The 24094-nt window shown below is 32.1% G+C and overlaps 1 protein-coding gene across 14 annotated transcripts in view; it reads right to left on the reverse strand.

The window, feature by feature from the left end:
• LOC127716256 (hsc70-interacting protein-like) overlaps nt 1–24094 on the reverse strand; it is a 65523-nt gene that overhangs the window by 26320 nt on the left and 15109 nt on the right. For all 14 annotated transcript variants that reach the window (XM_052222417.1, XM_052222416.1, XM_052222414.1 and 11 more), the window contains exon 2: nt 2511–2650. In XM_052222417.1, the coding sequence (XP_052078377.1) occupies nt 2511–2620 (110 nt within the window). In that variant the 5' untranslated portion in view covers nt 2621–2650. The remainder of the gene's footprint in view (nt 1–2510; nt 2651–24094) is intronic.

A 24094-nucleotide genomic window follows, 5' to 3' on the forward strand; every position in this document is an offset into this window, starting at 1 on the left:
GCCATAACCCCCCAAAGCCAATCCTAACCATCCCTTTGTGGTGTGGAAACTTGTGGTACAATTTCAGACAATTCCATACACTGTTCCACAAGTTATTGTCTGGAAACTAGGATAAACTGCTTCGCTGAGCGCAGCTGGATACGCCCGCAGAGGTCCAACCCTGAACAGTTGGGGCAAAAATGGACATAATATTCAAGCTTGATACAGGTCTGATTTTGGATTGTATTAAATATTTGACATATTATAGGTTTCTAAATAAATGTAGTCAAAGAAATTGGTTATATGAATTGAATTTATACTCAATTAAAGATTTCTTGCTGTAATGCAATACACTGTGCTGTTGCACAATACTTAGTAAATCTGTTGTCAGACTATAAACAAATAAAGTTCAATTAATTCTCAATGCCATATTAGAAATTTATGAAAATGTAAAGGGAGCTTACATCAATATAATCATTTCATCAAAGTTTCATGAGAATTGCTGACAGCATTTTTGAGTTATTGTCCGAAAACTGGAAAATCCCCCCTTTTTAATGAATAAAACCCCATAACTCAGAAATGTAAAATGTAAAATTTATAAAATTCTAAACGGAGCTTACATCAGGGTAGGAAACTCACTGGAAAAGTCTACCAGACCACAGGGCTGGCTGCATAAAAAAAATTACCTGTCCTGATCAAAATTTACCAGCCGGGAGCCCTGAAAATTAATGCAATAAAAATCCAACCCATTTTCCTTCAAGATTCTAAATTATGTTTTTGTGTTTTGAGATATTTTATTTTTTTCTGTTGAGTCAACAACAGTTCGCTTTTTCGGCAACGAAAGGCCCAAGTACTGTTGTAAAGACATGAGTTTACCAAAACAAATTTGTACTTTGGATTTCCTCTAATATATATTTTTTATTTAATAAACGCGATCGCGATTGGACGATTCGATACCAACTAGCCAATAAGTGCGGATCTTACAAACAACAGGTATCACCATGTTCCCTGCAGAAATCGCGTGGAAACAGGCGGTAGTAAAAGGTTAATTGGCAGTCATGATTCTTACGTGCTGTTATGAATGGGGTAATACTGAGAACTCATTCCAAAAATAGAAGTAAAGGTAATCCCAACCACCTGCAAAAAATAGACCGTCTACTGGACTGTTGAAATTTAATTTTTGACCGCCCGATCGTAAAATAGGCCATCTTGGGTGGTCAGGCCGGCTATAATTTCCAACTTTGCTTACATCAATAGATATAAACAATTCACCAAAGTTTCATACAAACTGCTGAAAGCATTTATGATTTTTTGTCCGAAAACTGGAAAATCCCCCCTTTTTTATGAATAAAACCCTGTAACTCGGAAATGTAAAATCTAAAATATATAAAAATCGAAAGGGAGGTCATGTCAATAGATATAAACAATTCACCACAATTTTTTGCAAGTTGGTGAAAGAACTCTTGAGTTATTGTCCGAAAACTGGAAATTCCCCTTTTTTTAATGAATAAAACCCCATAACTTGGAAACGTAAAATCTAAAATTTATAAAAAACAAAAGGGAGCTCACGTCAATAGATATAAACAATTCACCAAAGTTTTATGCAAATTGGTTAAAGCTTTTTTGAGTTAATGTCCGACATGTTGACGACAGACGGACAGACTGACGGACGGACAGAGGTATACCATAATACGTCCCGTAAAATGCTTATTTGGGCCCCTTTTTGACCCCCTTATTCCTAAACCGTAGGGACCCTAACCCCCAAAATCAATCCCAACCTTCCTTTTGTGGTTTCAAACCTTGTGTATAAATTTCATAGATTTACATTTACTTATACTAAAGTTATTGTCAAATTTCCAAAGGAGTTTGCAACCATAATAACCCATTTAAATACATCATAAAAGTCTTAGAATAGAAAATGACATACATAATCATGGCTAAAATTAAATTATCTTGCATTTTTAAAATAGTAACTTCTAAAAATAAATTGACAGCTAATCACCTCAAGACGATACAACATTTTTTTTAATACATAATTTAAAAGCAGTGTAAGGGAGGTCATTCAAACACATTGTCAATGTTGTGTTTGAATTACCTCCCTTACACTGCTTTTAAATTATGTTTTGTACTTAAGTAATTGTCCATTAACCTGGAAACCCTTGTTTTCCCCCTTTTTTGCCCCTAATTCTTAAATGGTTTGAGCCATAAACCCCCAAAGCCAATTCTTACCATCCCTTTGTGGTATGGAAACTTGTGGTATAATTTCAGACAATTCCATACACTGATCAACAAGTCATTGTCTGGAAACTAGAAAAATGCTTATTTAGGCCCCTTTTTCCTTAACTGTTGGGACCATAACCCCCAAAATCAGTCCCAACCTTCCTTTTGTGGTCATAAACCTTGTGTTGAAATTTCATAGATTTATATTTACTTATACTAAAGTTATTGTACGGAAACCAAATGTCTTTGGACAACGACGGGATACCAATATACGACCGCAAATTTTTGCGGTCGTATAAAAATCAATTTACCTAACTAGCCATTCCTTGAAAAAGCTCAACTCTGGCAAGTGTATAGTATCTGGGTCCCTCTTCAAATTTTTAACAAATTCTTTCAGAAGTTCTAGTTGCATCTGATCCATGATGCTGGATTAATATTTTACTCACAAAATCTGAAAAAAAATTCCTAAAATAAATTAAACATGAACCATTGGGTGTGGATTAAAGGTTTTCTTTTGATTACAATTTTCCAACTTCAAAATTGCATGATTAATTCTTATGATTTTTTTCTTGGTTGATTCAGTCCCTAGACATAAGAAAATAATTTGTAATGTTTATCATTTTTTTACATTGCCTGCAAGATAACAATGATAAGACTACCGGTGTTTTTAGGTAAAATAGTTGTATATTGACTGTGAAATTGCTGTAATAGGTTAGGTGGTGTTACATCTTACAAAGTCTATCCAAATTTATTATTTTTGCAAAGAATTCTCCTCAAGCCGGTGCTAGGGGCCGTCTTAAACTTGCAGTGAGGTTAGAGTTTTTTTGCTCCGTGTTGAAGGCCTCACTGTGACTTTAAGATGAAGAACAGCAATAAAAGCGCTGTTCCTTTGCTTTTTGTGTGTTTTTTGCTGTGCATGTACTGATTTTGTGTCATGGATGGATAACCCATATCCTTTGTTTTTCTATAAAATAGGGTACAAATATTATACATTTATTTCCCGTGCCTGAGGGAGATATGAAGATTTGTTCACCCAAGAAAATTCATATTTCCCCGAGGGCCTCGCCCGAGGGAAATATGACTTTTCGAGGGTGAACAAATCTTCATATCTCCCTAAGCCAAGGGAAATGAATGTTTTATTCCACTGCCATTACTTTGTTTACTCTAAGTAAATGAACATAAAACATTAATTTACATACATTTTTATTAACCGCTTGTTTTCATAACTAAACACGACATAATTTAAAACATTGATAAACAGTACTGATCAAATGATAATTATCTATTATTTATGTTTGTATTTTACGTCTGAAATAATTTAAACACGATAGTGACTTCAGTGGCGGATCCAGAGGGGGGAGGGGGTTCCGGGGGTTGGAACCCCCCTTTTTCTTGACGATCAATGCATTTGAATGGGGACATATAGTTGGAACCCCCCTTTATCCTGGGTTAGGAACCCCCTCCCTTTTATAAATGGCTGGATCCGCCCCTGGACTTTACTATCGCAATTTAAAAACGTTACTTACATAAACCGCGCGTAACGTCGCACAGGTAAGTCCCGATGTTCAGAGTGGAATATGATACTCAGAGGGGAATATGAAGTTTTGTTCAGTGTCACGTGGAATGGTCTCAACCAATCAAACATTGATTAAGCTATCAAATTTAACATACAGTGGAATATTTGTTGTCTGCTTCAGATTGATAAACTAGCTTTATATAAGGATTGATTGATTGGTGTTTAACACCACTTTAAGCACTATAGTGCTATTTCGTGGCAGTCAGTTTTTACTGGTGGAGGAAGCTGGAGTGCCTGGAGAAAACAACGACCTTAGGTGGGAAAAATTACAATCCTGCTTTGTGTGGGATTCGAACTCACAACCTGAGTGTTGGCAGGCTAGTGATACAGTAGTTCAACTACTTAGACCACTCCGCCACTGAGGCCCCTCTTTATAGGATCATTTGTATATACACCTTATCGCTATTTAGTCCAATCCAGGAAAAAACAGTTACTTAGACAATTTCATGTTTGGGTCAAGTGCAAATACAAAGGTCATCAGCATTGAGCTGAGGGAGGAAAAAGTTCAGAAAATGAACATTTTGAAAGTTTGATAGCTTATGATCCAATTTTTAGAAACACAAACTAAAGTTATAAAAATGATTTGTTTGAAGTGTTTACGATGGTTTAAAGGGGCATTAACTTCGAGATATAAAAAATAAATTTGGATAGTGTCCACATGTGGACACAGATGATGCCCCCGCTTGCATATCATATAGTTATAAAGGGACATAACTGAAGAAGGGTAAAAGTGACGCTACCCAAATTTGAACTTGATCTGAGTTTTGTGGTAATAAGTATTGTGTGTAAGTCTCATAACATTTGGTTGAGGCTAACTAAAGTAGAGAACAGAAACTAATAAAATGCTTCGCTGGGCGCAGCTTGATACGACCGCAGAGGTCGAACCCTGAACAGTTGGGGCAAGTATGGACACAACATTCAAGCTTGATACAGCTCTGAATTTGGATTGTGATTAAATATTTGACACAGCATAGGTTTCTGACACAGAAAGAATGTGGTCTAAGAACTTGAATTTTTTTAATTTACCTATTATGGTCCAATGTCCAGAATCAAAATACATGGTTAGATTCAGCATATCAAAGAACCCCATATATTCAATTTTTGTTGAAATCAAACAAAGTTTAATTTTGGACCCCAACTTGGACAAACTTGAAAACTGGGCCTATAATAAAAAATCTAAACACATGTTTAGATTCAGCATATCAAAGAACCCCAAGAATTCAATTTTTGTTAAAATCAAACTAAGTTTAATTTTGGACCCTTTGGACCTTAATGTAGACCAATTTAAAAAACAGGACCCAAAATTAAAAATCTAAATACACAGTTAGATTTGGAATATCAAAGAACCCCCTAATTCAATTTTTGATGAAATAAAACAAAGATTAATTTTGGACCCTTTTGACCTCAATATGAACCAATTTGATAGCGGGGCCCACAAATAAAAAATCTAAATACATGGTTAGATTCAGCATATCAAAGAACCCAATATATTCAATTTTTGTTGAAATCAAACAAAGTTTAAATACTGGACCCTATCTTGGAACAACTTGAAAACTGGGCCCATAATCAAAAATCTAAACACATGTTTAGATTCAGCATATCAAAGAACCCCAAGAATTCAATTTTTGTTAAAATCAAACTAAGTTTAATTTTGGACCCTTTGGACCTTAATGTAGACCAATTTAAAAAACAGGACCCAAAATTAAAAATCTAAATACACGGTAAGATTTGGAATATCAAAGAACCCAATATATTCAATTTTTGTTGAAATCAAACAAAGTTTAATTTTGGACCCCAATTTGGACCAACTTGAAAACTGGGCCAAAAATCAAAAATCTAAATACATGTTTAGATTCAGCATATCAAAGAACCCCATATATTCAATTTTTGTTAAAATCAAACAAATTTTAATTTTGGACCCTTTTGACCTCAATATGAACCAATTTGATAGCGGGGGTCCACAAATAAAAAATCTAAATACATGGTTAGATTCAGCATATCAAAGAACCCCATATATTCAATTTTTGTTGAAATCAAACAAAGTTTAATTTTGGACCCCAATTTGGACCAATTTGAAAACTGGATCCAAAATTAAAAATCTAAATACATCGTTAGATTCGGCATAACAAATAAATAAATGTGGTCAAAGATTTTACAAATCTAATGCGCCATACTGTGCAATTAAAGATTACTTCTTGAAATTTTTCAATATTTGAAATTTGAAAAAAAAATAATATTTGAAGAATAATTCTTTTTAATTTCTGAAATCTGAAATGAGAAAAAATTGACCCCCCACAATTTCTTTTTACCCCCCCCCCCCCCCCATTTTTTCCCCCAAACCATAATTACCCATTTAAATTTACCATAGTGCTAACTTAATCTATTTTATAACAGAATTTAAAATATAGTGTCAAATCTTTCATATGGATTTTTTTGTAAAAAAAAAAGATGCAACATTTGCAGATATTTTTACTGGTCTTCCTTTATAAATATGCATTTCTTTAAACATAATTTAAAAGCAGTGTAAGGGAAGTAACCAAAACGTTGTATTTGGATTATCTCCCTTACACTGTTTTAAATTATCTTAATTGTTCATTAACCATTACTTTATACATAATTTAAAAGCAGTGTAAGGGAGATAATTTCAATGATGTATTTGATTTATCTCCCTTACACTGCTTTAAATTATGTTTTGTACTAAAGTATTTGTCCATTTACCAGGACAACCTTGTTTTTCCCCATTTTTTGCCCCTAATTCTTAAACGGTTTGAGCCATAACCCCTCAAAGCAAATCCTAACCATCCCTTTGTCGTATGGAAACTTGTAGTATAATTTCAGAGAGATCCATACACCGTTCCACAGTTATTGTCTGGAAACTAGAAAATGCTTATTTTTGGCCCCTTTTTGGCCCCTTATTCCTTAACTGTTGGTACCATAACCCTCAAAATCAATCCCCACCTTCCTTTTGTTGTATTGAACCTTATGGTAAAATTTCATAGAGATCCATTCACTTAAACTAAAGTTAGAGTGCGAAAACTAATGCGTATTCGGACGACGACGACGCCAACGTCATACCAATATACGACCTCAAAAATTTTTTTGCGGTCGTATAAAAATGCTTGTTTTTTGCCCCCTAATTCCTAAAATTTGGAGGCAATTACCCCCAAAATCAATCCCAGCATTCAAACCCTCAATCAGCATCATTTAACAGTAATATCTAAAAATGGAAATTACATAATAAAGGTATTAAAATAGAAAATGACATCATAGTCATGGCTAAAAATAAACAAAATCCTTAATCAGCAACATTTTACAGTAATATCTAAAAATAAAATTCCTTTGTAACCATAAAAGCCCATTTAAATACATCATGACAGATATTAAAATAGAAAATGACATCATAGTCATGGCTAAACATAGCAAAAACCTTAATCAGCATCATTTAACAGTAATATCTAAAAATAAAAATTTCTTTGCAACCATAAAAGTAAAATAGAAAATGACATCATAATCATAGCTAAAAATAAACAAAAATTTTTTTTATTACCAAATTTTAAATGGAGTTTATTAAACTAAAACAATAAATTTGCAACCATAAAACCCCATTTAAACACATCATAAAAGTATTAAATAATTCAACTACATCATAAGGCTATAAAAATAGAAAATGACTTCATAGTCAAGGCTAAAGGTAAACAAAAAACCTTCATCAGCAAAATTTTATATTGGCAAATTTCCAATGAAGTTTATTATACTAAAATTGTTGGCAAATTTCCAATGCATTTATTAACAATAAAGTTATTGGCAAATTTCCAATTTACATAATTTAAAAGCAGTGTAAGTGAGATATTTAAATGAGTTTGAATTACCAACCTTACACTGCTTTTAAATAATGTTTTGTACTTATTTGTCTATTAACCTGGAAACCCTTGTTTTTTCACCTTTTTTTCCCTTATTATTTAAAGGTTTGAGCCATAACCCTACCCCAAAGCCAATTCTTAAATTCCAATGTAACCTAAATTTACAATATACATAACTTCAATTTAAGTTTTTGATAAAATCAAACCACATCATTATTATTTGCTTTTATATCTAAATCAGAAATAATTAACCAACTTTAAGTGGAAAATTTTCACACATCACGCCCCCCCAAACTCAATCCCAGCCTTCAGTTTGTGGTATGGTACCTTGCAGTACAATTTCACAGAGATCCAATTACTTAAACACAATTAATTGTTGGAAACTAAAAAAAAATGCTTATTTTTAACCCCTTTTTTAGCCCCTTATTCCTAAACATTTGAGCAATTATCCCCCAAACTCAATTCCAACTTTCTCTTTGTGATCAGAATTAACCAACTTAAAATGGAAAATTTTAAAGAAAAAAAAAAGGAAAAAAAATCCCCCCCCCCCAAAAAATTTTTTGACCCACTTCCCTTTGTGGTATGGTACCTTTAAGTACAATTTCAGAGAAATCCATACACTTGAACACAAGTTAATGTCTGGAAACTAAAAAAATGCTTATTTTTGCCCCCTTTTTTGGCCACTTATTAATAAATGTTTTGGGCAAACATTTTACAATAATATTTAAAACTGAAATTAAATTTGTAACCTTAAAATTAAATAGAAAATGACATCATAGTCATAGCTAAAAATAAACAAACTATTGGTAAATTTCCAATGGAGTTTATTATATTAAAACAATAAATTTGCAACCATAAAAGCGCATTAAAATACATCATAAAAGTATTAAAAAAAATTTAACTACATCATAAGGCTATTAAAATAGAAAATGACATCATAGTCAGACTAAAGGTAAACAAACAAGAGTGCACACGCTGAAATGTCTCGCCTTCTTTACTAATCATTGATATTATGTTGATAGTCCTAAATATAAAGCTTTATTTCAACTGTCACATAAACTTAACATTAACCAAGTAACCTTAACATTGACCAATGAACCATGAAAATGAGGTCAAGGTCAGATGAACCATGCTAGGCAGGCATGTACAGCTAACAATTCTTCCATACAACAAATATAGTTGACCTATTGCTTATAGTTTAAGAAAAACAGACCAAAACACAAAAACTTAACACTGAGCAATGAACCTTGAAAATGAGGTCAAGGTCAAATAAAACCTGCGTGACTGCCAAATAGATCATAAAATATTTCCATACACCAAATATAGTTGAATTATTGCATATAGTATTAGAAAAAAAGACCAAAACTCAAAAAACTTAACTTTGACCACTGAACCATGAAAATGAGGTCAAGGTCAGATGACACCTGCCCGCTTGACATGTACACCTTACAATCATTCCATACACCAAATATAGTAGACCTATGGCATACAGTATAAGAAAAACAGACCAAAACACAAAAACTTAACTATAACCACTGAACCATGAAAATGAGGTCAAGGTCAGATGACACCTGCCAGTTGGACATGTACACCTTACAGTCCTTCCATACACCGAATATACTAGACCTATTGCTTATAGTATCTGAGATATGGACTTGACCACCAAAACTTAACCTTGTTCACTGATCCATGAAATGAGGTCGAGATCAAGTGAAAACTGTCTGACGGGCATGAGGACCTTGCAAGGTACGCACATACCAAATATAGTTGAACTATTGCATATAGTATTAGAAAAAAAGACCAAAACTCAAAAACTTAACTTTGACCACTGAACCTTGAAACTGAGGTCAAGGTCAGATGACACCTGCCCGCTAGACATGTACACCTTACAATCATTCCATACACCAAATATAGTAGACCTATGGCATACAGTATAAGAAAAACAGACCAAAACACAAAAACTTAACTATAACCACTGAACCATGAAAATGAGGTCAAGGTCAGATGACACCTGCCAGTTGGACATGTACACCTTACAGTCCTTCCATACACCGAATATACTAGACCTATTGCTTATAGTATCTGAGATATGGACTTGACCACCAAAACTTAACCTTGTTCACTGATCCATGAAATGAGGTCGAGGTCAAGTGAAAACTGTCTGACGGGCATGAGGACCTTGCAAGGTACGCACATACCAAATATAGTTATCCTATTACTTATAATAAGAGAGAATCTAACATTACAAAAAATCTTAACTTTTTTTTCAAGTAGTCACTGAACCATGAAAATGAGGTCAAGGACATTGGACATGTGACTGACGGAAACTTCGTAACATGATGCATCCATATACAAAGTATGAAGCATCCAGACCTTCCACCTTCTAAAATATAAAGCTTTTAAGAAGTTAGCTAACGCCGCCGCCGCCGTAGCCGCCGCCGCCGCCGCCGCCGGATCACTATCCCTATGTCGAGCTTTCTGCGACAAAAGTCGCAGGCTCGACAAAAACCTTCATCAGCAAAATTTTATATTGGCAAATTTCCAATGAAGTTTATTATACTAAAATAATTGGCAAATTTCCAATTTACATAATTCAAACATAGTGCAGGTGAGATATTTAAATGAGTTTGAATTACCAACCTTACACTGCTTTTAAATAATGTTCTTTACTCAATTATTTGTCTATTAAAATGGAAACCCTAGTTTTTTAACCTTTTTTCCCCTTATTCCTTAAACGAAAAAAAATAATTACCCCTTTTTTGACCCCCCCCCCCCCTATGATTCATCACCCCCCCTTCCCCCCCAAACCAAGCTCAATAACAGCCTTGCCTTTGTGGTATGGTACCTTGTAATACAATTTTAGAGAGATCCATACACTTGAACACAAGTTATTGTCTAGAAACTAAAAAAATGCTTATTTTTCACCCCTTTTTAGGCCCCTTATTACTAAACGTTTTGGGCAATTACCACAAAACTCAATTCCAGCTTTCCCTTTGCGAAATGGAACCTTGTAAAATTTCAGAAAGATCCATACACTTACACACAAGTTATTGTCATGAAACTAGAAAAATGCTTGTTTTTTGCCCCCTTTTGGCCCCTTATTCCTAAAATTTCGAGGAAATTAACCCCAAAATCAATCCAATCATCGACCCTTTGTGATATGGAATCTTGTAGTACAATGTCAAAGAGATCCATACAATAACACACAAGTTATGTCTGGAAGTTACAAAAATGCTTATTTTCGGCCCCTTTTTGGCCCCTAATTATTTAACTGTTGGTACCATAACCCCTAAAATCAATCCCAACCTTCCTATTGTGGTATTGAACCTTATGGTAAAATTTCATAGAGATCCATTCACTTAAACTAAAGTTAGAGTGCGAAAACCATTGTGTATTCGGACGACAACGCCGGACGACGACGACGCCAACGTCATACCAATATACGACCACAAAATTTTTTTGCGGTCGTATAAAAATCTAAACACATGTTTAGATTCAGCATATCAAAGTACCCCAAGAATTCAATTTTTGTTAAAATCAAACTAAGTTTAATTTTGGACCCTTTGGACCTTAATGTAGACCAATTCAAATAAAATGCTCCGCTGGGGCGCAGCTTGATACGACCGCAGAGGTCAAACCCTGAACAGTTGGGGCAAGTATGGACACAACATTCAAGCTTGATACAGCACTGAATTTGGATTGTAATTAAATATTTGACACAGCATAGGTTTCTGACACAGAATGAAAGTGGTCTAAGAACTTATAATTTTTTAATTTACCTATTCATACATGTGATGGACTGTGAAACTCAGATCAGGAGATTGGGAAATTTTGGTCAGGAGATTAGGACTCAGATCAGGAGGTTTTTAATCGACATAAATTTTGTCGTAAATGTAACCGTGTGCTGTAAAAATTGTCTTTTAAAGTGTGTTTTCTTCAACTTTCCATCCAATTTATTATGTTTATAGTACCCTTGTACTTATAAAGTTTCTCCATCTTTATATTCTACATGTTCAATCTAACATTGGTTTTTTTCAGTATGTTCTTTAAATTTTTTACTTCATATTCTATAAAACAATCATTGCAACCAGAACATTTGTTTTAACTATCTGCAAATAGTTTTTATTTGCATACTCAGAAAATCATTCTAACTGTAAAACAAGGGTCATAGTTATTATATAAATTTCAATTTAAGCCTTGAAAGGAAGTATAGAATCCTCAAATAATTTTCAAATTATTATTTTTTTATTTGTCATAAGACATTTAAAATCATTTAATTACCATCCTTTTATGATTATTTGTTCAATTTATATTTTATTTATATTCTTTTAAAATTTTCATTATTAAAAGGAAAGTAACTTAAAACAGGATAAATCAAGGGAAGTAACCCAATAAATACACAGTTTTTGTTACACAACGGCAGTTAGCCTGAGGTAAAAAATCGTTGATTACCAGTATGTTTGACACCCAAGCTGACAAGTGAAGCCATATAATTATGCATGTTAATTGATTTACAGGTAAAATATAACTTCAGGTAATGCCTGAGATGATATGTTGGGCAGAATGAATGAAAAATTTCATACGCGGGATTATTTCCTCTTCAACGGGAGGTCGGGAGAAGACTCCTGAAAACGGGATTATTGTACTCCTGTCGGGAGGTTCACATGTATGCTATTCAAACCATATCATTATTATTTGCTTTTATATATAAATCAGAAATAACCAATTTAAAATGGAAAATTTTAAAGAAAAAAAAGGAAAAAAAAATCCCCCCCCCCCCAAATTTTTACACTTACAAACAAGTTATTGTCATGAAACTAGAAAAATGCTTGTTTTTTGCCCCTTTTTGGCCCCTAATTCCCAAAATTTGGAGGAAATTACCCCCAAAATCAATCCCAGTATTCCATTTGTGATATGGAACCTTGTGATACAATGTCAGAGAGATCCATACACTTACACACAAGTTATTGTCATGAAACTAGAAAAATGCTATTTTTTTGCCCCTTTTTGGCCCCTTATTCCTAAAATTTGGAGGCAATTACCCCCAAAATCAATCCCAGCATTCCCTTTGTGATATGGAACCTTGTGGTACAATGTTAGAGAGATCCATATACTTACACACAAGTTATGTCTGGAAGTTACAAAAAATGTTTTTTTTGGCCCCTAATTCCTTAACTGTTAGTACCATAACCCCAAAAATCAATCCCCACCTTCCTTTTGTGGTATTGAACCTTATGGTAAAATTTCATTGAGATCCATTCACTTAAACTAAAGTTAGAGTGCGAAAACTAATGTGTCTTCGGACGACAACGCCAACGTCATACCAACACTAGTAGCACGATTTCAGTCTGAAACGGTCATTTTGGTCTGATCATATCTTAATCGACTGGATTTACCGCTAGAGAAAAACGTCAAGACTTTTAAGAACTTTAAGACGCCGTTCCGATCGATAGTCTCATTAGGTAAATCAGTCCGTTAAGGCATGTTAGGATAAACAAGACTGAATCTTCTAGCAAGCTGTTAAGATCCGTTACGACGGTGTCAGACCAAAACAGACCAAATCTCAAAATTAACGTTCAAAATTGTCAGACCATGTTTAGATCCGTTCAGTATGCCGATATGATACTACGAGTTACGCCCCTTCTGCTTGATAATGCATTTTAGATTAATATATAGATTTATTAGAATTTAAAGTATATCTCTCGAATAAATAAAAAGTAATTAAAGATTAAATCCTCTGTTGATTCTTTATTTCTGTTGTTGTTTTGTTGAGGAACTAATAAATTATTCGTCTATATATGTTGCTTATTTTTTAATAATTGTTAGTTTATTTATTTATATACTTATTAAATGCAAGGACGTAAACAGTTAATTGTATACTTACAAAAATGTTTGCCATACATTTAACTTAAAAATGTTGTGAACCCTGTGTGAAAATGTTTTTCGTATTTGAAAATTAGTAACGGAAAATCTTAAACGTAACCTAAAAAAATAAGAAGATGTGGTATAATTGCCAATGAGACAATCCACAGAAATAAAGCGGAGGCAAATTAACACATGCGTATTTTTGTTTTATGTCAGTTGGTTTAATTCGTTTTCTGTTGATATGTCCTAGTTTACTATTACCGTTGGAGCTGGGTTTTTTTTAATTTTCGTGCGAGTTACTCTATTAAACTTGGAAAAGCTTTTATAACCATAGCTTTGTACTGTACAATATAATTTTATATTATTAAACAATAATTTATTTTACATAGTGGTGCGTCTAAACACCACCAAGGTCGCCATAGTACATGAAGCTGATCATGATACTGCATTCAGTCTGTGTCGAGACAGTGTTAAACTATAAATAAAGTACCACCGTATAAAGATTTTCATTCAAACAATGTATCCTTATATTTATTTTCTAACCCATATATTATATATATATATATATAGTACTTAGTGTATGGCGTAAATGTAAAATTTTCCGTTTTAGTTAAAATGATTGAGTTCAATGGCACGGGCTAGTAATCAACCGGGTCAACAGGTAACAAAATCAATGATCCATAACGTAAGAAAGTCTATTTTACAATTACACTCATGATTCTTAATAAAAATATGCCGTAGGGCTAAAAGTTAATAAAGAATTAATGAATTTATGTATACGTATTAGTATTTAAGTTGTTGATGTTTGACCGTCAGTTTTAATATATGCTATGTTTTATATTCAATAAAATAATGAATCTGAATCTATTATAGCTTAGTATGTGTAGTTTAAGGTTCTAACAATATTATATATTTCTAAACACTATACCAAAAGATAATGCAAAATATTTGAGCGCTGCATGGCAAACCATTATAAAAACATGTACAGTTCGGAAGTTTGTTCAATATTCAAAAGAAACTTTTCACTTCTCTACTTATATAGTTTAGAGAGTATTCCTTTAAATTACGTCAGTTATATAAAGTGGTGTGTATTTGTATTCTATTTATTTGGCAAAATTGTATCACTATACATACATTTTGTATTTCACAACTATATATACTATAAGTTGTGAATTGTGATTGATTGTTGGTTGCTTAAAGTCCAGTGGCAAATATTTCATGCATGTTCAGGACGAACTGTGGGTTTATGACATGGAACCCACCAGTGTAGGTTTCATGTGGTATAATATTTAAAAGTAACTTAAATTTAATTAACATGAATTTTGAATAAATCGAAACATAACGGGAGCTAGCTATATATAGACGCATGGATCGCCCGGACCTATCAGTTCTTTTCTCTGTTTTGTCTTAAAAAATTAATGCTTTTTTTTTATATTTCGATTTATTTTGTACTTTTATATGATTTACGATAACTGTGGTTTATACGTGCTGCCAGACGAAAGATCTCTATGTATCCTCTAGATGTCTTTTTTTTTTGTGGATTGGTTGCTTTGTCATTGACGTTTAACACAAAACTTTTATTAATTAAGTGTGATCTATGTAGAAATTCAAACGTACTTAAGAATGAAGGATGAAAATTCAGGCTTTAAATAAAAATGGTCATTAAATAGCCACACAATTAAAAGAATAAGAAAAATGTAAGTGTTGGAATAACATATACAATATATATGTGCATTGTCGGAAAATATAATTTTTATTTTACGAACTTTGGTAACTGGACAAAAAGAGAGGCGTACCAATCTTTTCTCCTTTTGTGTAGCGAGTACAAATGAACTGATCCTAGTTATTTCGTATAGCATTTCTTTTAAATAATAAAATCGCGCGTGCTCTATCTCAAAAAAGATGCTCACAGTGCAGTGTACTACTTTTGAGACAAATTATATCAAATTATCAAAATATCAATCTCTAACTTAATATGTAAACATAATACATGTAACAGCACCCCTTCTAGTCCTTAGTGGCATAGTATACGTCCTTAGTGCATTAAGGACTCCTTAGCAGTGTTTAGACGTACCGAAATTATAGAGCAGTCTAACAGCTCTAACTCAAAATGTGAACCATTCTATGTTGCGGGTTGGGGTCTACAATTTAGTTTGAAAGCTTCAATCATACAAGTGTTTTATCCTTTTAATTTGGACTAAATCACTACTTTACCTTAAATTTCACACACACACACATTTGCGGTACGTCTAAACACCGCTCAGGACCTCCTGAGTGCACTCAGGACATGAAAAATATGTTTTGGTTAGTGGTGAAGGTATGCATTCGATAGATAATTTAATTCTTCATCTTATAATTTTTGTTTTGATAAAATCAATTTAATATTTAAAAAGTTATTAAGGTTTTCATCGGTACGCGCCGTTTTTATGAAATATGTCAGGCATGACCGATGATTATAGTGAATACCAATTATCATGTTGATTAGGTCGTTTGATCTTTAATAATTAGGAGTGATTAGTGATGGTACTTACCTCATACAAGTAAGCTTGGCAAACAAACAAAATCAAGATGTCTTTTGAAAAATAAAGAAACAATGAAGATATATTGTTTTAGAAAAAAACCGTTAAATAAACATTTTTCTTTTTGTTTGTAATAATTGAAGCCAGTCGAGAAATATGAGAAATCTACATATATAGTTGGGAAATTTTCATTCAATTCATTTCATTTCATTAACTTAATAGATAAAAAAAATATCGTTATTATTTTCTTTGTATAGATTTTCGTATTTTATTAAAATTTCGTGCAATAAAAAGTTTAGTTTTATTCTTAGTTCAAAAATTAAGAAGAATAATTCTTTCGTATTTTCATATCTCTAGATATATTACAATAGACTTTAATTGCATTGTTCCATAGTAAAAAAAAGAATCGGTGAAACACCATTAATAATTTACTTTCAAGCTAACAGTTAATCTGATCACTCACTAAAAATAGCGTTGAATTAAAAAAAAAAATTGGTATCATTGCGTTCTAATTCTTATTTATATAATTGTGTGTGTGTGTGTTTTGTTCTATTTTCTTGTCTTTGAGATTCATTCAAATAATTAACACTTTTTGACCAATGAGAGGCTGTGTATGTATAACATAACGATTCAATCAAAATTTCATTTAGTTAAGATTTATTCCCCTATTGAAACTCGTTCTTGTCCAGTAATAAATCCCTTGAACGAGTTTGAAAAGGGAAATAAATTTGTCATACTTTTCATGAATTAAGATTTAGTTTTGTAAATGGAACCCGTTCTTAACTGTAGAAGCCGTACTTGCCAAAATACGCCTTTCAAATAATCAAATCTCATATAGTTAGTGTTCTTTCTCATTTTTATCGTTCTTGTCCAGTAATTTCATTCTTGAGTAATACGAATGTTTTAAAAATCCTCATTTATTAAGATTTATCTTTCTCATTAAAGTTGTTCTTGTCTAGCTGTGATACAAGCCTTGAACGAATTCCAATGTGAAAATAAATTCTGAAAAATTAATTTGTCTCCGTTTTCTGAAAATTATCATATTTGAGTATTATTTCTAAATAATTAGTAAGTAAACGAAATCCGTTCAAACCACGACTAAGTCTTCGTGCACAGAGTTTGAAGTGCCAATACCCCAAAAACTTGCTCGTAAGAAAAACCAAAGGAAAAGACCAAGGACAGCACGTACGCAGCCAAGATATTAGACTTAGTAAATCATATAAATAAATACTGATCTGTCTTATTAAGGTTAAGTTCTAAATATTGTCATTGAAAATATAGGACCAGTTCATAATTTCAATAAATTTGTTATCTATATCAAGGCTGTGAAGATCTTGAATAAATTTTGAAAAATCATGAAAAAGGTTATATCGAATATCGTCATAAAGTGTGCATTCCATAAGGAAATGTTTTTCAGTCCCTACACTGCAACTTTCACAAAACTTAATAACACCGTGTTATTCATTTTAAACGTAACACAGTACTAACAACACAATTCATAAACAACAATAAAGATAATCCAATCAATTTTGTTGATTGGATAATTCACATCTCAGTAGTTGTGTAATCAGTGACACGTGCCCTCATTATTTCATAAGAATTATCTATCTAAGTTCGATTTCAAATTGTACCAAAATTTAACTCTTAAATAAGCAGCGTGTGACGAATATATTCATCCATCCTGTGTACAAATACGATGACTATAAAGGGTCCTGAGTGCACATTGTATGTCCTGAGTGCACTCAGGAGGTCCTGAGCGGTGTTTAGACGTACCCCACACATTTGTCACAAACACACACAAAATATTCACACAGCCGTTTGCTCAATATGGAAGCGAAGTAACAGTATAGATAGATATAAGAAGATGTGATATGAGTGCCAATGAGACAACTCTCCGTCAAAGTCACAATTTGTAAAAGTAAACCATTATAGGTAAAAATAAGTTAAAGACTTTATTTAGTTGTACAATAATTGGCTGATTGCAGGGCTAATTCCTATATTTGTTTTTAAAATCACAGGTTTTGGATGTCATCGATTTCACCGTTCCCGGTGTAAAACAGTCCCGGACTACCAACGTGGACTTATGTTACGAACTAAAACCACTATCACACAGTTTTTACAAGCGGAGCCCCCGTTATTACTAATAATGTCATACAGGCAGTTTTGTATTATCCGTCTTTTGTTTAGCCGGACTCGTTTACTGACAGAAAGAGCCTAAATATTAATATTACCAAAAAATACTTTATGTACAATTATTTGTCATGTATTCGTCAAACTTTATTTATTTATTTAATTATTCAAATTAAATTAACCCCACAATTCACGTGTCAATAAATACGAAAGGAAATTATACATTTATAAACAGATGTAATGGTTATACAATATACATTCATGTACACGTAATAAACGAATTTGGTAATTGTCATTATTTGTCGGGAATACACGTACTTGTCATACTTATCCCCATATTTTAATTAACTGCTTTCCCCAAGGGCTTATTTCATACGGCAAGGAGAGATTACTAGAATAGTTTGATTGGTTTTAAGCTTTTATTTCGTACCAAACTGTATTTGTTACAAAATCAGATATATTGTACTCTTTCTTCATTTATCTGTACAAAAAAAAAAACACAAACGAGAACTAGAGAACGAAGTCGACCAATACACAAATAACACTAATTTTTAAATAAGCTTTTTTATTATACATGCTTGTTCAGGTGTTTATTTTATCTTGAATTTAATCAAAATACACAAAAAAAAAGTTTTTATGTCCTAATGTTACGTATTTTCTCACGTATTTGACAAATATATTTGGACATTTTACTTGAAAATCGTCGTTTTTAGCGTCGTAAGTATGCAGCAACGGATGCAGACATAATAATGCCTTTTGTGTGTATGAACAATATTCTTTAATTGTTATAAATTTCAATGATTTCTACTGGCGATCTAACGAAATATTAACAAAAACTTTTGCCTGGTATTTTTAAAGACATCGAATAGAATTCCGGTCATTACGGAATATGATCTTCAAAGATACAATTTACCAAAAAGAAGTAACAAATACATTATTTTTACATATATATATCAAAGTGATTTTCGATCATCAATGAAGGTTTTCTATGTGAAACTTGCTATATTTTCCAGGAATGCAGTAGAGTTTATTTGATTTTAAACGTGTACAAATCGATCTATACTATTTAAAATTGCAAAACGCAAGCTGAAATCGTACCAAGTGATTCTTATTTTTGCACACGACATCTAGGCTGTCGTCCCTCCTCTAATAGTAGACGGTTCTCTTGGATAGGGACATTGTGCATTCAACCGTGGTTATTATAAAATATCTGTAATAAACAAAATTTTAATGTTTTGATCGTGTAATGTCTTAATTTTTAAGGTTACGCCGGTTCGGTATTAAGCGAACACAATTGGTATGAACACTCTTCCGTATACGTGTAGAATATATTAAAGAAACTTTCAATTACAAAGTTTTTTTCGAGGATTTTTAAAGTTACAAATAAAAATCCTTTTTATGTTTTTGAAATAGGCTTTTAATGTCCATTCTCAATTTTATTTTAATGTAGAAAATATGTCATTTATATATAAAGTGCATGTAATTCTTTATGCTAGTAATCCACAAATGAAATTGCATAAATCACAAAGGTCTCTAAACGAAGATTGCCAAATCAAATCTATACTATATATACTTATAAAATGTTAACAAGTCTAGAAAATGTTTATACTGTACATTAAATAAAGTTGAAGATGAGATACACTTTGTGACTGAATGTCCACTATATGTTGATAACAGAAATGAGTTTTTTACTGAAATTTCTCTAACTTGTAATAATTTTCAATCTTTGGACAATTTTTCAAAGTCTTCATGGCTATTTACACAAGAAAATTTAAATATGTATAAATGTTTGGGAAAGTATTTATCTAAAAATCTTGAGAGAAGGAGAAGTTCAAAGATAATAAATGCAAATTAGCCACAAATACACATATTTTGAGTGGTATATGATTTTGAATGGTATATTTCAAAGATGTGAATTGTATTATCTGGTTCTGTCCTGGCCTTTTATAGCATTTTTAATAGTATTAAACGGTGTTGTTTTCTTATATGTCTCTAATTTATGTCTAATCTTATGTACTTGTATGTAATGTGATGAAAGCTCTTTATAGGGCCCTTTAATTGGAAATGAAATATTCTTATTCTTATTCTTATTCTTATTCTTATTCTTATACGCAATTCAATTTTTCATCATTTAATTTACAAGTCACTGCACTTGGAATGTTTAGGTTTTATGTGGTGTGCAATGTAAGGGTGGAATACCATAGTACGTGTCAAAAGAGAGAATATTTTTCGATTAAAACACACCCGGGAACAGCAAGAAAGTTGACCAAAGAAGTTGTGGCAACTTTACTGATTTTATCATATATATTTCTGATAGTTTTCCCGATCTATTCACATATTTTCAAACTCGAAAGGTGACCTATTTCAGCGGCACGCGCCTTGAACATGTACACGTGACAGTTGTAAGTAACAGGTCATCTCAAAGATACCATAATTAGAATAAAAGGTTAAAGTACTTACAAAATATGTCATCTTGTAGACTGTGAATTGAAAAATATATTATTTTCAAATTCGCAGTCCAAGTCAACGGAAAATCTCTGTCACAAACAATTTTCATGCTATAAATCCATTCCAACAATATCATTTTAAACACACACTAGCTGGCCTTTTCATTAATTTAGATAATACAAATTTAGCTAAATTTTGTGTATTCACATCAACAGACAAATCCAACACTTATCCTAGACGTTATTAATATCACTTCAAATTTTGATTTACAATTTATTGATACGGATGACAACACTTATGTAATAAAATAAATATTTAAATTTTAATTGGATGCCCATGCAGTGGTGTTGCAATGCCATAAAACTGGTAATAGAAAGCTATCTGTTAGTGGCGGATCCAGAGGGGGGCGTAGAGGGCGTTTGGGATAAAAATTGCTTTTTTGTCTTTCTTTGTGTCGTTCGTATTGTCGCATATCTTGTTTACAACAAGAAATCTGTGAGGTTATTCTAACTAACCATACAACAAACGATAATTTTTCCATGTCAGTTTCAGAATTTATCTAAATTCCGTCAAGGCTTGTAATACTGGACCCGTATGCATCAAGCTACTTAAGTTAAAATTTGTTCCAAATGGACGGATGCATGCAATCATTTTGGCTAGTAGTCCATACATGAAATTGCATTAAACATAAAGGTCTCAAAAAGAAGATTTTTAAATCAAATCTAGTCCTCAATTCATCTTTTTATCCTTTGCAAGTGATTCGGACACTTTAAAACAGCGTAATGGTACAAATGTAACATGTCATCTGACAGATGCTAATTCCTTACAAAATACGGCATCTTAGAGAACAGGAATTAACAAATACACTATTTTTAAATTTTCAAATCCAATTCACACGGAAGATCACTGTCACAATCCCTGACCACTGATTCATCACCAGATTTAACACAGATCACATTCATACGATTTTCAAAATAGAAATATATTCCAACAATATCATACAACTTAGGCACGCATATGCTTATGAAGCCTTTTCGTTATTTTAGAAATACGTATACAAAATTGTGTGCAATATTAATATTGTATATTTAATACTACTGTTCTGGCATAGATACATCATTCACTTATCCGAGACGTTTCTGAATCTCACTTCCAATTTGCAATTTGGATAAATTCTGTATTGATACGGATGACAACACAAGACTAAAGTAAAGACCATAAATTTCCGTGGGAATTTCAAGTGGAAGCCCAGTGGTGTTATTAAAAACAGAAAACTTTTCGTTTGTTACAAAACAATCTTGATACATTGGTAAGATAATACTGATTGATTGATTGTTGGTGTTTAACGCTACTTTCAGCACTATTGTGCCATATCGTGACGGTCAAAAAAGGGAGTTCCCCCCTCCCCCTTTATTTGTAACCTTACCTTTTTTTTTGATCATTTGTTTTCGTCCAGAAATGTATGAAATATTTGCTACTGGACATTACGCAAACATCAATCATGAATCACCTAACACATATCTAAGGGAAGCCTTCTATGCATGCATTAACGTGTTTAAAGATTGAATAATCAATTAATTACAAAATATATTGTGTTGCCAAAAAAAAAAAACAAACTTTATAACATTTATAAATACATTTAAACCATTCGTTGATTTATCAAAATGTTTGGAAATATATATAAGTAGCAGTAAACATAAAAGAAGAACTTAGAAGAAAAGAAATATATATATATATATAAGCGTGCATTGTGGATGCAACATTGCAGATAATACTTTTAAAAATTCATATTATAAAACGTAGTGCTTTTTTTTGTATTTTTATAGAAAATACTAAAAGACAAAAGAAAACCCTCTTAGATAAACAAAACGTCTTAAATGGCCATTTCATTTTATATTATTTCAGAATTTGAACATCTGTGTCCCTGGATCTGAACAAGAATTTGTTCAATCTAAATTGTATCATGTCATGGCATTGTGAATTATTACTTATTAAATATGATATCATGCTACATAATGTTATTTCCGTACTTGATATAAAAAATCAAATAACTATTTAATTAGTTGGCACGCGCCGATGTTGTCGACACGGTAAGTATGTTTATCAACGAATACGCGTTATCTCTGTGGTCAAGCGTAACCGGGAGTTTCAAACATGCGTTTTAAATTGGAAAGATAAAACCCAACCCGACGGTCCCTAGATAATTGCATATAACTAAATTGGAACTACATGTATTTAAAACAATGACAAATTCAATATAAAGAAATCTCTTCGGACGAATTTTCGAGAATCGAAATTTAAAGTGTAAAATAATTAATCGTTTTATTTCTATTACATGGAGTCTTTTTTTAAATAATAAACATTTAAGTGGTTGTCATTCTCTTTCGCTCTCTCTCTATGATGTTTTTGCAGACAAAAACAATTCGCTGAATTAATCTTAATAGTCAGACATTAAACTCTCTCTCAGAACTTTTTGCATTAAAATTTAATTGGATGAAATTCAATAAGTATGTTATTATTCTCATCACTTCTAAGGATAACCTTAATAATGTTTGATTTTTGACAGAATTTTATATATTGTAGAATTCGTTCTTTTTGTAGACACTTATACTGTATGAAGATGATTCGTTCCAACTTTTATGAAGAAATCACCGACGTTTTTCTTATTTAAACTACATAAATATACAAAAAAAAATGCCTTTTTTTTTCTAAAATCAATTTCTTTTCATAAAAATGAATTATTAACAAAGAATTGTAACACAAATGTAGAGGCTTATTTTGTAACGAAGATATTTCAAATCTCTTTACCGAAATCTGCATATGTTTATCTTTTGAAACAAAAAAGTTAAGGATGTCTGTTCAAAGGACAGAAATGTCCAAGAAACCGAAATTTTAAGTAAATGTTGAAAATTTCGAACCCATTTATCTTTTAAATCTAGCACACGAAGATATGCTTTTTATTTCATATTCAAATTGATTGGGTAAGAAATCGCTTGAATGCAAACTTTCGTAAAAAAATCACCGTGGGATCAAAACTGTATCGTATGCCCATAATTGCCCTAAAGCTTAATGTCATCGGCAGATTATGAGGGTCTTGAGAGGGGTTCATTATTTCTGTATTCTATTATTTACATGAAAATATACTTTTTATTTCATATTCAAATTGATTTGGTTAGAAATAGCTTGAATGCAAACTTTCGTAAAAAAAAAATATCATGAGATCAAAACTGTATCGTATGCCCATAATTGCCCTAAAGCTTAATGTCAGACTATGAGGGTCTGGAGAGGGATTCATTATTTCTGTTTTCTATTATTTTTATGCCATTTTTCTCTATTCTGTATACTTTTGCCCATTATTCTTTATTCCTTATATTTTAGTACCTCTTCATTCTCCATTTTTTATTTGTTTGATCATTTTCTCTATTCTTTATATTTTTGTCAACTATTCTCTATTCTGTAAACCCCCATCCACACCCTCGTGTATAAGGGAAGACGAT

This window comes from Mytilus californianus, unplaced genomic scaffold (genome assembly GCF_021869535.1).
Source record: "Mytilus californianus isolate M0D057914Y unplaced genomic scaffold, xbMytCali1.0.p SCAF_9, whole genome shotgun sequence".
Lineage (NCBI taxonomy): Eukaryota > Metazoa > Mollusca > Bivalvia > Mytilida > Mytilidae > Mytilus > Mytilus californianus.